Source organism: Durio zibethinus, chromosome 2 (assembly GCF_047325235.1).
Source record: "Durio zibethinus cultivar Kanyao isolate XHJ-2024 chromosome 2, ASM4732523v1, whole genome shotgun sequence".
NCBI lineage: Eukaryota > Viridiplantae > Streptophyta > Magnoliopsida > Malvales > Malvaceae > Durio > Durio zibethinus.
In genome coordinates this window covers 11,779,078-11,794,511 of record NC_143163.1, presented here as the reverse complement: position 1 = coordinate 11,794,511, position 15,434 = coordinate 11,779,078, and the positions used below count along the sequence as shown (strand labels likewise).

Below are 15,434 nucleotides of genomic sequence, written 5' to 3'. Positions count from 1 at the left end.
TGTCTAAGTCACCCCTTTAAGATCATAATTGTCCTGGTTCTTGAGTGTAGTGTCGGAGACTTTCTGAAGATGGCAATGCATATTTACTTTTCGGGGGGGGGGGGGGTTGTTTCCATTCTACCTACTAAGATTGTTTGACTACCTTTTTTTTTTTTTTTTAAGAATGCTGCCACCAACATGTTGTCAAATGATATTAGCCAAACAAGTTAACCATCACAGAGTCAAACCTGAGGAACCAAGCAAGCTGAATTTAACATCTGCAGGATTCCAAGATCCAGAAAGCATATCTTAACCAAGAAAAAAAAAAGACAAGAAAACAGACGACGCTAACCACTTATCTTTTACATTATAAATTTAAGTTTGGGAGAGGTTGCAAATTCAAAGTCTGATTTAAAATGATTCCCATACTCATTGAACTAAACATGACATGACTTGCCTAAAAGGTGCAAACATGAAGAAGCGCAGCCATGTTAGTTTCCATCAATTGTATGGCAAACTTTCTAAGGATTTGTATGAGGAAATCAAATACTGATACAGGGAAGTATTTGGCTAGAATCCAAGCTATACTTCTAACATGAATACTATTTTCTCATAGATCACAAGATAAATAAACCGTATAAGAAGACATGGAGAACAAAAATAGCTTCAGGCATACTTAATAATGCACCTCAAGTATCATAAGACCTCCTTTTGGTTACCAACTCTTAGAGCTTTCAGTTGCAGATACCCAGGGTGTTAGGAAAAATTCTCTTTAGCTGATGCACAATGACAGCTCCGTGAATAATGTAAATTTTCATATCGTTCCTTCCTTTTCCTCTTCAATCATTAAACCAAAAATTGCAAGATTCCACCTTGAAAAATGCACCTGCCAATCCCCAATTACTCATGCTTTCTGTACTAGATGCTCAGAGTCTCCCAGCTCCACTTCACTTCCTTGCCATTCATTTTGATCTTGAAAAAGCAACTCAATCTGTTCCAATGACTTCCCCTTTGTCTCTGGAACAAGTGTGTAAACAAAGAGAACAGAAAGAGCTGACAAAAGTGAAAAGAGGAAAAAGGTTCCAGCCTCTGTAATTGTACGGGAGAGAGAAAGGAACGACATGGCAACAAAGCCACTGCATACCCTGTTACCAACAGCCCCAAGAGCAGATGCTTGAGCTCGCAACCTCAAAGGAAAGATTTCGGATGTCAAAATCCAGCAAATAGGACCCATTCCCACAGAAAAAAAAGATACATTTCCACAAACACACAACACAGCCAGTGCAATTCCGAGCTGCCCATTCCCCAGTAAGGCAAGGCTAAGGCTTAAGGTAAACAAACAGACAGTCATTCCAATTGTGCTCACATAGAGCAAGGGCTTCCTCCCTACTCTATCAACAAGAAATGTAGCAATCAATATAAAAGCAGTCTTTGTGACACCCACAGCAACTGTTGCAGCAAGAAGCTTAGAATTACTCTCAATCCCAGCATCCTTCAAGATTTCGGGGCTATAATACACAGTCGCATCTATTCCAGTGATTTGTTGGAAACACTGGATTCCGAAGCCAGTGATCAGCATCCGACGAAGTGAAGGAGAAGGGCTTAACAGTTCACGCCACACAGCTTTATCTTCATTCTTCTCTCCATTAGACATTCCAGCTGCAGCCACTATTTCTGAGAGCCTCTCATCCACCTCTTTCTCAATTTCATTTGTTTTTAATAGCACAGATCTTGCTTCTTCAACTCTGTTCTGCATGACCAACCACCTTGGTGATTCAGGGATAATGAAAAGTGCAAACCCTATGAAGATTGAAGGCAAAATTCCAACAGCCAGCATTACCCTCCAGTTTGTGTGTACTGAAAGACCAGAGAATGCATAATTTGAGACATAACCAAGCAAAATTCCTACATTTATGAAAATCTCTGGGAAGGAGGTAAGAGAGCCTCTATCAACGGTTGGTGATATCTCAGCAATATAGACTGGAGCAATCATGACCCCAAAGCCTATGCCAATCCCAGCCAAAACTCGTCCTATCATTAGTACTTGGAATGAAGGTGCAAGTGTCATTATAGCTGCACCAATTTGAAATACAACGGCAGCAAAGGCCATTGTCCACTTTCTACCAATAATATCTGATGTCCTTCCACCTGCTAAGCTACCCAAAAGTGAAATGATGCTCAAAATCCCAACGAGAACTTCTTCTTGTACCTCAGTTATCTTCAGATCTTCCTGTATAAATATAATTGCTCCACTCATGACGCCTACATCTGCACATGATAGATAAATTCTTAGCTGCAAGTGTTCTAAAACTGGTTGTTAGGTGGAACTCTATCAAAGGAAGTAGTTCAGAATGAATTTACTCTGGACAATAGTAGCAGATTTTTTGCAGGTGCACGTCATGAGGATCTATGATAAAGTTTAAGATCAAAGCTAGAGCTTCTACAGAAGGAAAGAGGTGTCAAATGGGTTGGATGGCTCATGACACGACACAGTTCAACATGGTATCAGTTGTGCTGAACACCGCTTGCTATTAAATAGTTGGATTGGACTAAGCACGATACATATATGTGTGTCATGCTAGATTAGAAGCTTTTAAACCAAAGGGTCAACACGGTAAGACCCGTTAAGGGTAAATGACAACACATGGCATGTAGGCTAGCGCGGTACAATACACAAGCCCAAATGTGCCGTGCCATATTGGCCTATAATTGTTATAAAAGAGCTTTTAGCCTTTGAGCGTATTCTTGTTACTTGTTACATTCTAATGAAATTATATTTATTTTTCATTAATTTATAAAATAAAATTATATTAAACAAAATTTTTTTAAATATTTACATTATTATAAATAAAGTATATCTAACTAGTTTGCGAATGGTTCAATGCACGGATTATTTTTATTTCTTTAAATTTGTGTGTATAAAAACAAATTACCATTCTTTTCAAAGTTATATATATATATATATATATATATATATATATATAAGATTTTAGTTGTTAAAAAAAAAAAGGGACTGGTCATCTAAAAAAGCATAAGAAAAAACACGAAAGTACATTTACTGCTTCTAATGATCCCACAAAATCTATACTTAGTCATCATCCTAATGAATCTTTAGGTGCATTTCATTTTTCACAAGATAATTGGCGTAATCAATTAGCTAAATTTATAGTGCGGTTTGAGCAACCGTTTGTTTTTGTAGATGATGAACATTCTAATTATTTTATTAGTATTGGTATACTACCCAATTATAAAACAATTTCAAGAAATTCCATAAGATCAAATACTTTTTAAATATTTTTTTCTTATAAAAAACATTTAATATCTAGTTTATAAAAAATTTCCTCTAGATACCTTTTTCTGATATATGGACTAGTCCTTAGTTATATGCGTATTATTGGGCATTGGATAAATAATGTGTGTGTGTGTGTGTGTGTGTGTATGTGTGTGTTTTAAATATTAGGATTGTAAATTCAATATCTTTATTTAGTGGATTTTATTAACCATCTTTGTGGATGTAGATATTTTGTCAAACCACATAAATTATGTGTCCTTTTTATTTCATTCTATGTTTGTTTATCTCCCACATGTTGTTTTTAATAATAATAGTTGATTTTTTTTTAAATTATTAAAATTTGAAAAGTATTAATGGGTTGTGCTTGGCCCAGCTTAGCATGAAAAATAGTGTTGTGCCTAGCATAGTACGACTCATAAAGATTATGAGTCATGTATCGTACTGGGCCATATCCTTAATCCTCAAGGGCTATGCTAGTACGACATGTTAAAAAATAGTGTTGGACTGACCCGATCCATTAACGCATGGACTAATATTTAAATGGGCTATGTCAACCCAACATGTTCCATTTGACACCTTTAGGAATGGAGTAATGAAGAAAATGACTACAACCAACAACACTTCTTGGCAATGTTCCTAAGCTCATGGATAACTTTTATTTAGAGAATTCAGTGGATTGTTAAGAAATAACATGAGAAGAAAATGTGTGTAACGGAGATAAGGATGCTTAGATGGATGTGTGATAAGATTAAAAGAGACAAAATCATAAATGAAGAGATTTGAAAAAAATTAAGGATAATCCGAATTGCAGAAAAGATGAGAGAGAGCCGTTTGAAATTGTTTTAACATGTGAAATATAAGCATATTTATGCACCAATTAGGAGAAATGAGCTTAGAGATTTGGGAGAGACTAAAACCTTTAAAGGTCGACCATAAAAAAAGTGAAGGCAAGTAATAAGAGATGATAGGATTAAGAAAGTAGATGAAAAGATTACTTTCTATAGAAATGAGTGGCATAAAAAAATTCAAAATTACGATCTACAGTACTCATTTTCTTTGCCTTTCATATAGACAAACCTAGACTTATGGGATATAAGACTTAATTTATTATTGTTGTTGTTCTTTGTGGCGAATTCAGTGGACTGAGCATGAAGCTCTCATGTGAGCACTTTTACACTGAATTTGAAAATCTATTTCAATAACCTTAAGTTGTACATTCTGTATTGACTAAAAGAAAAAAAAAGGAAAAATGAGTTTTAGAATACTTAAGAGAATTATTACACACCAAATAAATAGTCTATTTCCAAAAAATTGGGATATATAGAAGCATCCATTAGTGTAAAAATATAATTAAATAGTTCCATCAACTAATGGAAAGATAGAATCCCCAGTTAAATTCGAGATTCATTATTCATGCAGGTTAACTGTAACAGCATTTTGGTCTCTGTAGATTAAGTCTAAGGTTACTACAAAACAAATATGCCAGCAAAAATGAAGAGTGCTTGAACTTGGATAGTGTTCAAGAAGGATGAAAGACTTGACAAACAGGATCATTTATGACTAGACAAACAGGACCATTTTTGAAAAAAAAATTCTCTGAATATAGCAAGCTTGTGGCTAAAACTGTAGAAAACGAAAAACCAATTTTGGTGATAAGAAACAAAAGATTTCCTGCAAGCAGCAGCAGTTAAAGATGTAAAAAGCAAATTCTGAAGAGATAAGAAGGAATCTGAAGCAAACAAATGAAAAAAAATTAGTCTATAAATATAGTTTCTCTTGTAAAAAAGAGGCATCCATTATGTCAACTCTTTCTCATCTATATCTCTTTTGTTTTATGATTATTATTACTGGTATCATAGCAAGATTGAAAACAAAATGCTTTGCTATTTGTAGATTATCTTCAATTTCAATCAAAGTTATCAGTATCTATTTTGTAAGTTTTCTTTCTCATATTGTATCTCTTTTAATTTCCACTTATTACTCTAAAGTTCATATATTTGTTTACCTTCTCTTTTAGCGTCAGGCCATAAAAGCATCATCTTTAGCTAAACCTTGTAAAGATTTATGTATTCAAACAGTTTAAGATATTAATGAGCAATGAAAAGAAGTTAACAGAGTCTATATATCATAATGAAACTTATAATCATAGTATACATGTAAAACCCGTATTTGAAAATAGTTTACCAACTATTAGTCATAGTATTAATAGACTTGTAGATTTATCTAAATCTCTGTTTAAAAAACTATTTAGTAAAGTAGATAGAATAGAAAACCAAATAAAAAATATAAGGCAACTAAGTCAGACTTAAATCCTGAGTCTAAACAACTATTATTAGAAGATAATTATAGACTAAAAAAACTTCGATAGACAAAGGTTAGAAACTATTATAGAGAATAATAGTACAAAAACCAATTATGGTCCTTTATGCTTTGGTAAGGAGATTAATTTTAAGTGATAAAGAATCATCTTTTTCAAAGAAACATGAAAAAGTGACTTTTTAAATATGAAAAAGGAGAATTTCAAGCTTATAAAAGACTTATATAACATCTTAAAACTAAGCTAAAAGAAGTAGATACTTCTAAAGAAAGGATAAAATACTTAAATATTATAGAGGAACTCTATCATACACATAAATCTTTGTACAAAATTTAATTATCATGTTAAATTATGGAACTAATGATAAAAGTAATGGTGATAAGGAAAGTAGTATAGATGAAAATAGTAGTAGTGATACCAAAAAAGATAACAAGATTTTAATTATTAATCCAGTAGATAAAACATATGAATCTTCTTCTACCGAAAAAAAGAAGAAATAGATATAGAATCTATGGAAACAAATCAACTAGATCAAGCTCAAGATTAAAAAAAGAAAAGTAGGAGAAATCTCTAACCCAAGGATGGACGATCAAAATAGATTCCTAGACGTGGGAAAGGAAGAAAAGAAGAAATACATGAAAGCAATTTTTTCCTGAATGTTCAACTGCATGATCTCCATTATCGATTTGCAAGCTCCAAAATTGATCCTCAATGAAGATGAGCAATAATAAGATGTCCAGGATACACAACCTAAGATCCCCTTATGATAATATTTTGAGCAAAAATGGTGAATTTTAAGCATCCCAAGGAGCTTAACAGCTGCAAAGACGGCAATCAACCACTCACCCGGGTTAAAGTTTCTAAATTACCAATTTTACTCACAAGAAAAAAAGAATATTGCAGATGTTTTATGCCTATATTATCTGGTTCTATTTAAAACAATATCAGTGAACTTTATAATGCTATGGATTGAATGTTATAACATTCCAATGTTTTGAAGTTAACAATTCTTTTCCTGCTAAATTTGTGCAGGTCAACGAGGGTAAAAAGAAAGGAAAAACTATCAAATTTCCAATATTTCCAGAAAGAAAAAAGTGCAGTCCTGCCTTGCGAAGCAACCAAGCAAACCAAAATATGAGAGATGAAGAGAGAAAAACTTACCATAGCCAAGAAGAACATTGTTGAGAGATGCAAAAATGGCACAAGCAAGAACATATTTCCTGATACTTCTCTTCCTCTCTAGTTGATGACGATGATGAGAAGCATCATCATCAAAATCATCTGATAACTTAGAATCCATTCTCTTGTACTTATTCTTGTTCCCCAAAGACAAAGCCATTTCCCCATTACCATTTTCTTGGACACCCACCAACCCCATAGATCTCCTTCTTTTGTTTCCTCCGCTGACTGTTTTAACTCACAAAACAGGAAAAAGAATACAGCAGACTCTGAAATTCCTTTCTGGCTAACAACAAGAATTAATCCACGAGTTGGGTTTTTAGATCTAAAGCAGAAAGGAAGAAAAAGAAAGTCCAATAAGCAAGCGGATGCTATCTTTTTATCACACAAGCAGGCCAGTTGGTAACATTTACAAACGTACAAGTAGTTAAAATCACAAGGTGGAAACAAAGAATTTATGAAGTTTCAAGGTAATAGTGTGTAAAATATGCGAAGATTCCTATAATTTTTGTCAATTTTTTGGTTGGCTTTTCTCAACTTCTATTACGAGTTGAATAGAAATGGCAGTATACCTTTGAGTATTTGCTTTATTCATCTTGGTTTTTAGGTTTGAGCAACATGGGGGGTTTGGGGAAAATATACTCGTTTTGGTGGAGATGTACTTTTACTTGGTCCCCCTTTTGAGGAAACAGCTAGGCTTTAAAATTCAACCCTCTGAATTTGAACAGGATGATGACTGTTTGAACGACTTAAATTTGAGCGTAAATTAAGTCCAAATTCGCCTTAAATTGTAGTGGAATAATGAAGTCGTCACTTCAGCGTTAGGGTTGGCCATGAGAATTTTCCAAGCCAATTACGCAAGGAGACGGTGCGAGTTCGTGTGTACAAACCCCCCTCGTTGGCTCCACGACAGTGATTGCCAAATTAGACATGGCCAGCCCTCAGCACTCCAAGGTAAAAGACCCCAAAAAAAAAAAAAGATAATCTATTATGAAGGTTTTATTTCTATTTATATTTGTTTTAAACATTTGGCTATTACAATATTTAGTACGGTTTTGTCTCACCGACAGCCCTTTTATCGCTTTACATGTCTAGCCATGAATTTCATAGGAGGTGAAAAACTTAGGACTCATCCATAACATTATTAAATAAATAAATAAAATTATAAACAAAAATATTTTACTAGATTTCTAAATTCTTCTGAGCGTATAAACTTTCTCTAGCATTTCAATTTATCAAATATAATAATTCGAATATGAGAACCCAATTTACATCTAAAAGGCATAATTATAAAAATATTTTTAATTTGTTCAACGATTAAATTTTCATTCTTTTGCATTACTATTATATTTTTTTTTCCTTTTTCCTTTTTGTCATATCGAATATCAATAGGGTCCAGCTCCAGCTTGCACCTTTTCGTTTCTTCTCCTTTTTTTTTTTTTTGTTCTTCTGGTCAAAGATAAGAATCATTGGTTGGACATTTTCCGTGTAACTTCAGTTTTGAATTTTCCTTTTCTCTAGCTTGTTAATTCTACTAAACTTTTTAGAGAGGTTTCTACCAAAATTTCCTTCCATTATTTTGTCTATTACGAATATGGTAATCTATAAAAGTATACGAATACTGTTTTTTATACGTTGATATTTTTTTTTATAAAAAAAGAATATGATTGATTTGATTATTTAAAAGATTAAAAGAATTTTACTCTTGATACTTATAGTAAACAAGAAAAGACGCCACATCTAAATGCATGATATATAATAATAAAATACTTGAAAAGTTTACATAATAGAATTTATATTCGTGGTATCTTAACATTTCCAAGGTTGCAAACTTTTTCTTTGCCTTCACGACTTTGATCATGTATAATAAATGACACCACATTAAGTCTTCCACCTTGTGCAACTATTAATTTAGTATTTACTTCAACCACTCCTGGATTTCTTGTGACCAAGCCGAGTTTCTCTTTGCCTGAACGTTGTTAAATGTTCCGGATTAAAGTTATATCATCTCCTCCATTTACTGAATTTCTCTCCGTCTGAACGTTGTTAACTACCCACTAACCTTGGATTTTTTAATCGACTTGGACGAGATCTATGGGGTTCTCTATGCTTAGTTTAGTCCAACCTTTTGAATTTTGGACTTATTTTAAGCTCATTTTTTAATTGACGGATTGACTTTTAGTTAATACATTTTCAACCTAATTTATTCATTAGTTACTTTAAATTGGATTCGGCATTAATCCATTTTATTGGCTAAATCCCTTCTTCTGACTTGTGGATTACTTTTGGTCTCATCATAACTTTAACAATGTTGTGTTAATTTGTTATTTTTTTCTAATTTTTTACTACACTTTTTTATAAATGAATTATTTTATATTTCTTTTTGTAGATTAATAGATTTTGAGTTAATTGTTTTTTAAATCACACTCATAATCAAATATTACATTCATATTATTTTATTGCAATTGAATAATTAACTATTAATTCATAATCAAGTCAAGATTATAAAATAATCAATTAACAAATTATAATATAACTAAACAATCAAATCCACATATAGTGAGACTTGATCTTATAACTTTAACACTATGTGTGAATTGAGGGGAGGGTAAGAAAAATAAAGGAAAATAAAGAAAAGTAATGGAAACAGAAAAACTCTTCATTTGTTTGGATAAGCTTTTAATTTAAAAGAAAGAAAATAGGTGAAAACTCAATAAACTTTGATTTTTCTTGTAATCCTCACTTTTCTAATACCTTACGCAATGTTTGGATAAACATTAGTAAAAGAAATATGTTTGGATAAACATTAGTAAAAGAAATGAAAGGAAAGTAAAGTAATGGAAGGAAATGATATATGTACCATTTGTTTGGATAGCTAAAAGTAATAAAGTAAATGAAAATAAAAGAATCCTAACAACCATTATTTGGTTAAATAATGGAGAGGGAAGGAAATGATTTATATATTTTTTTCAATTATAACCTTTGATAATCTTTGTTTTTACTATAATATTTACATGTTTATGTTAATGTATTCCATGTTTTCAATTTTCCTTTATTTCTTCACAAAAATAATCATCAATGAAATTTATGGAATTCTTAAAAATAAGAGAAAAAATTGAAGATAATAAATCTATTGGTAAATGATGTTTTATATTCTCAATTTAATTTTGGAGTTCAAAATCATATATTTTTAATTTAGAAAAATTAATAAGGATATAATAGTCATTTTATATTTTAAAAATTTTATTCCTTTTCTTTCCCTTCCCTCGTAATTAAAAAATAAAGAAAGTTGGGGGAAACCAATGGAAGCTAAGCATACATTCCTTTCCTTTATTTTTATTTATGTCATATACAAATAAAGAAAAGGATTCCCCATTTCCTTTTGTTTCTTTTCCATTCCTTTCCTTTCTTTCCCCTTATCTCAATCCAAACATGCTCTTAATTTGGGGGAAAAAACTAAAGAAAGAAAAGTTGAAAAACTTTTATTTTTATAAAAAGACTATTATATCTATATTTTTATTATGACATTAGATTTGATTATATAATTGATATTTCCTACAAAAATAATTTCTTTTTATGAATATTTTATATAACATCATAGTTTATAAATATTTTATGATTTTTCAAGTTTTAACAACAAAACAAGTCAAATTATTGTCAGAATATATTAAAAGGCTAAATTAAACGTAAAATTAAGAGTAAATCAATAGCTAGTTAATATATCTTACTATAATAAACTTGCTCAATTTTGTTTAAAAAGATTTGTTTATACAAATTAGGTAGTATAAAGATATATTTGTATATTATATGTTACTTTATTAAAAAAAGTTATAAGTGAAAAAATATAGTATAATGAATTATTTCCTTTCATTTTCACTATTTATCCAAACAATGGTTGTTAGAATTCTTTTCATTCATTTTTATTTATTAATTTTAACTATCTAAATAAGAGGTACAAGTTCCCTTTCCTTTCTTTTAAAAAACTTTCCTTTCCTTTCTTTTCTTTTCTTTTCCTTTATTAATATCCATCCAAACATAGTGCAAAGTTCTAAAATTTCCTCATTGCCACTAAAACAAGGCTTCATTATTGATACTTAATTTTTATATATGACTATCCTTGGAAATATCTATCAATCTATGAAAGTAAACACAAATTTGTGATTATTAGGTTGTAATGACATACACTGAGCTTGTTACACTACCAATTACAAATTAAACCAATCAATAAATGATCAAATTATGTGATTTGTTCTTGTACTTTGATTAAAATATGAATTTAGTTCTTAAATTATTATTTGATTAAATCAAATCTAATCATTTTTTTAATTTGAAATTTTAATTCAATTATTAGCTTTTTTTAAAAATTTTATCATTAATATTGTTGACGTGACATTAATCATAATTATCAATGCTTAGTCAAAATTTTTAAGTTTAAAAATGTCATGTGACTTTTTTAGTGGCCATGTGAAATGTTTTGGATTAGTCCCATCATTATTTTCCAAATTTTTTTATAATACTATATTAATTACAACTTTAATACAAAAGTAAGGCATCTTATTCAAATAAAACACTTTTTTGAAGTTTTTTTTCGCATTTTATTTATCAACATAGGCTTTCATTTTGCTCATTGAATTTGAATGCTCAAAACCCATTAATCCTTGCTCGTTATGAAATATACACTCAAATGGTGCAAAATGAACTCATTAAAATAAAACACTTAAATTGACCTAAAATCGAAACCCAAAGTTTAACTTTTCTTTTACAAATAAATATTCTGCAATAAAGAATCCTACATCCACTACACCACAATCAAATGCTAAAACTAAAAATATTATGCAAAAAAACCTCCATTAAGTTTTACCAAAAACCTACCCATCTTCAATAAAGAACCATTGCCAAAACCATATCACAACCACTAAAACCTGAAACCTACCAAAAACTAAAGCATATTTTCATTAAAGAAAAATAACAATAATAGAAAAACACAATAGATAGCAAAATATCACAATAAGAAATGAAAAAGTAAGTTTTAGGGTTTCGATTGAAGGAAGTTTAGTGAGGTTTTTGGGTGAGATGAAAGAAAAGAAATAAGAAAGCCATCATTAATAGAGAAGATTAAAGCTAGAATTAAAAGCTAGGCTACAAAATAACTTTAATATGCGAGTAGATTACAACTTATATGGTCAATGATTTTCAATACATAGAATTATTAGTGTAGGCATTTTATTTTGCCCAAACATGTGCTTAAGAAGATCAATCAGTTTTGCCTAATGATAACTTTATAAAATAACTTCATTTTCACCTCTAACATGCTAGAATTACTAATATGTAGGAAAAGTCAAAGGAAAGATGTAATTTGATGAATTCTTGGTGATTTGGACAAGATTGGGATGAGAAAATGCAAGGATTGTTCTAATTTAGCTTTGCCACACTTATTTGTTGGAGGAGTTGATGATTTCTCATGCAAGTATTGCAATGTTCAAGGATAAATTTGGTTGTAGATTTTAGTTATAGAATTTTAGTGCAAATCCATAGTGTTCTATGTAAGTGCACAAGCATGAAATTATTGTGGGATGACATGGTAGCAAATTATATCTCACTGGCTAAGCAAGATGACATAGATGTTGATGTGGCATGATAACATAGCATTAGAACTTAAAATTCCTTTTAAAGAGTGTAAAATAATTTTGAAGTTTTCTCACTTGAAGTAGGAATTCTGAGTTTGCTTGTGATAAGAGAATTGAAGAGTTAAAGTTCAAATCTAAATTTTATGAAAGTCTTGGTGCAAGTTGAAGTCCTATTTCAAGTGGGAATTCTATTCTAAGTAAGAGTCATTATACAAGAAGGATTTGACTTTATCTAAAAGACTCTTCATTCAACTAGGATTGATAGGATATAAAGGTTGTTGAAGAAGTCCTAATTGAAGTAGGATTGCTAGAATTCAAGTACTATAAAAGTCATAGGTTCTACAAAAAAAGAAGATACAAACAGATTTTATTCTTATTCTTTAAAAAGTCTTACCTAAATTAGGACTAGAATTCTAGGTTAATAAGGAGTTTGTATATTGCTCAAAGTTAGGATCTTTAGAATTGCTTGAGAGAGTTTTTATTCAAGAACGAGTCTTTAAGGCAAACTTTCTAAAATTCTTCAAGCTAAGTAGAGTTCGATGGGTGGTAATAAAGAGAATAAAATAGAATTCAATTTTGGTTCTTCTAAGAGATTAAAAACATTTAAGAAAGAAAAAAGTTCTCTTTTATTCAAGAGTTAAGAATTCAAGTTTAATTTGGTCATTCAAGAAATAGTCCAACTGCCCATCTCTATTCAAGCACTTATTCTATTTATTTTTCTTTCTAATCTTTTACTATAAATAGGCTAACTTAGCTTAAGGAAAGAGGCATGCACTTGGGTGACATACCAATTCCTAGTCTTAGGTTTTCTTTCATTGTACTTTAGTTTTTTAATTTCTTTTTAGTTTTCTTTAAATCAGTTTTGATTAGGATGACAGGCTAATCTTGTTCTTATTTCTTATTCTTAATTTTGATTTTTCAATTTAGTTCTTTTAAATTCAGTTCTTAATATTTACTTTCTATTCTTTACATTTAAGTTCTTTCATTTCATGTTCAAGTTCATTTAAAATTCAATTTCAAATATGTATTTGCTACTTTTACATTTTAGTTTTAAGTTTCTATTTCTAGTTTTTTTTTTTTTTTTTGCAATCTTTAATTTCATATTTAAATTCTTTTAAAGGTTTCTACTCTAGTTTAGATTCCATGCTTTATAATTTCATATTTACATTTTAATTTAGAGTTTTAACTACATGAATTTAATTTGCTTTAGACTAGTTGCTGTTAGTATTGCTTTTAATTTTAATTCATCATTATGCATTGTTTCAATTCTTTGCTTTAGATTTAGGTTTAAATTTTGTTTACTTTTAAGTCTTATTATTCTTAATTCTTGCATTAGTTTAAATTAATTATATGATCTTAGGGTTTAATTTAGTTTGAAGTTTATTACTTTATAATTTATTTGCTACTTTTAGTTTCAAGTTATTCTTAGTTGTTGTTTTAAGTTTTAGTTGTTATTTGCATGCTTTATTCTACTCTTTAGTTTCTATTTTGATTATATTTAGCTATTATTGCATTTAGTTACTTTGCATGTTTTACTTTAATTTTAAGTTGCTGTTTTAGTTATTTAAGTTTGATTTGCATAAGTAGATTAGTTAATTACTATTTTCAATTAGTTTGAATATAATTAGGGTGTTCTAATTTTCATACTTAGTCCTAACTCTATTTATAATTTTTGAGGGAATGAATCTTCTTATCATTTTATTACTTGTTACAATCCATGCATTTACGGTATCAATCATTTAGCTTATTTTTAGAAAGGGAAAGTAGATATAGCCAAGGGAACTAAAGTTAGTTGGAAAACAATCTATAATCCTAAGTTTGAAGGAGGATTAGGACTCAAAGACTTAATGTCATGGAATCAAGCTTATCTTTTGAAGAACGTATGGTTTATTTTCATCAAGGTAGGTTCATTATAAATTGCATGGCTTGATGCTTATCTTTCAAAGAAGAGAAGTATTTAGTACATTCCAATCTAACTAAACATCAATTGGAGTTCTAGAAAGTTGTTGCAACTAAGGCAGATTGCTTTCCAGTTCATTAAGCTAGAAAATGGAATGGAAGTTTGGTCATTTCCAAGTAATAGCTATTGAAGTTTTCTAGGTAGATTTTGTCATCCACATTTGAATGACCAAATCAAATCCAAAAAATTTGAAAATTTAACACAATGACCTTCAAGATGTCTACTATCTTGTGTTAAAAAGTTTGTAGGAAACTAATGAACCTACAAAGACAATTAATTTTTCTTCTCCAACATCACTGGTTTTGTAGAAGCTATGGATAGTTTTCAAACTGACTCCAATTTGGCTAGGTAAATCTCATCCAAAATTTCTCAAATTTTAAACCAAAGATTCCCTATCAGTATAGAATCATGGGTTGAAATTACAGATCAATCAAATATCACTAAAGAAAGAACCAAAATTTTTTTCATGCACACAACAAGCTATAAGAATCTAGAACAATTTATTGATCATGAAGTAAATTCAATCTTGGTGAGTAAACCATGTCCATAAATCATGAAATTTAATCCCAATCATTCTAAGACATTATATTTTGATATTCTAAAAGAATTAAATCAAAACAAAATCGAAAAACTCATTTTTCTAGCCTTTTAATCACAATAGACAAATTGTAATCAAAATCATTTTGATACCAAGAATAACCAAACAAGGTTCCAAATTGTATAATCTATATTGACAAGGCTCTAATACCACTTGAAGGGAATTGTGTATCAATATATAAAGTATTAGCAATGGAATTTTAAAATTTTTTAACTCTCTAAAGCCAAGATTAATCAACAAGATCATATAAACACAATAATTAGTTTCGGCTAGTAATATGTTACCTCTTATGATGACTTCACTTTGCACTAAGTAAGAGTTTATCGAATTTGTTTTAGCAAGCCTAAAGCCATCCAAACGTTCAGCCTCTAATAATGATCTATATGAATAAGGTAAAGAACTTTCATTAAAGAATGGAAAGAACTTAAAATTGAAACTCTAGCTAGTAAGATTAATAGATTGCCTCTTTATATTTTCTCTTA

General features: G+C 30.1%; 1 protein-coding gene across 2 annotated transcripts; it reads right to left on the bottom strand.

Annotated features, from left to right (window-relative positions):
- Positions 1–319: 319 nt before the first annotated feature.
- Positions 320–7,722, bottom strand: LOC111309282 (putative polyol transporter 4). Of its 2 annotated transcripts, XM_089750145.1 has the most exons (3): positions 6,750–6,890; positions 6,224–6,407; positions 320–2,247 (listed from the first exon to the last, which is right to left on the bottom strand). In XM_089750145.1, exon 3 carries the CDS (start codon positions 2,234–2,236, stop codon positions 884–886), a length of 1,353 nt encoding a protein of 450 aa, XP_089606271.1. In that variant the 5' UTR covers positions 2,237–2,247; positions 6,224–6,407; positions 6,750–6,890; the 3' UTR covers positions 320–883. The 2 variants fall into 2 exon arrangements, with proteins under 2 accessions (XP_089606271.1, XP_022764051.1); XM_022908316.2 differs by lacking the exon at positions 6,224–6,407 and having other exon boundaries at positions 6,750–7,722.
- Between the last annotated feature and the right edge of the window lie 7,712 nt (positions 7,723–15,434).

What these genes read in the sequence shown, in the direction of transcription:
- LOC111309282 (XM_022908316.2), bottom strand. Translation starts at nt 6,966, where the DNA reads ATGGGGTTGGTGGGTGTCCAAGAAAATGGTAATGGGGAAATGGCTTTG. An exon ending in CAATGTTCTTCTTGGCTATG is followed by an intron (nt 2,248 to 6,749) that starts GTAAGTTTTTCT and finishes TATCATGTGCAG; the next exon opens with ATGTAGGCGTCATGAGTGGA.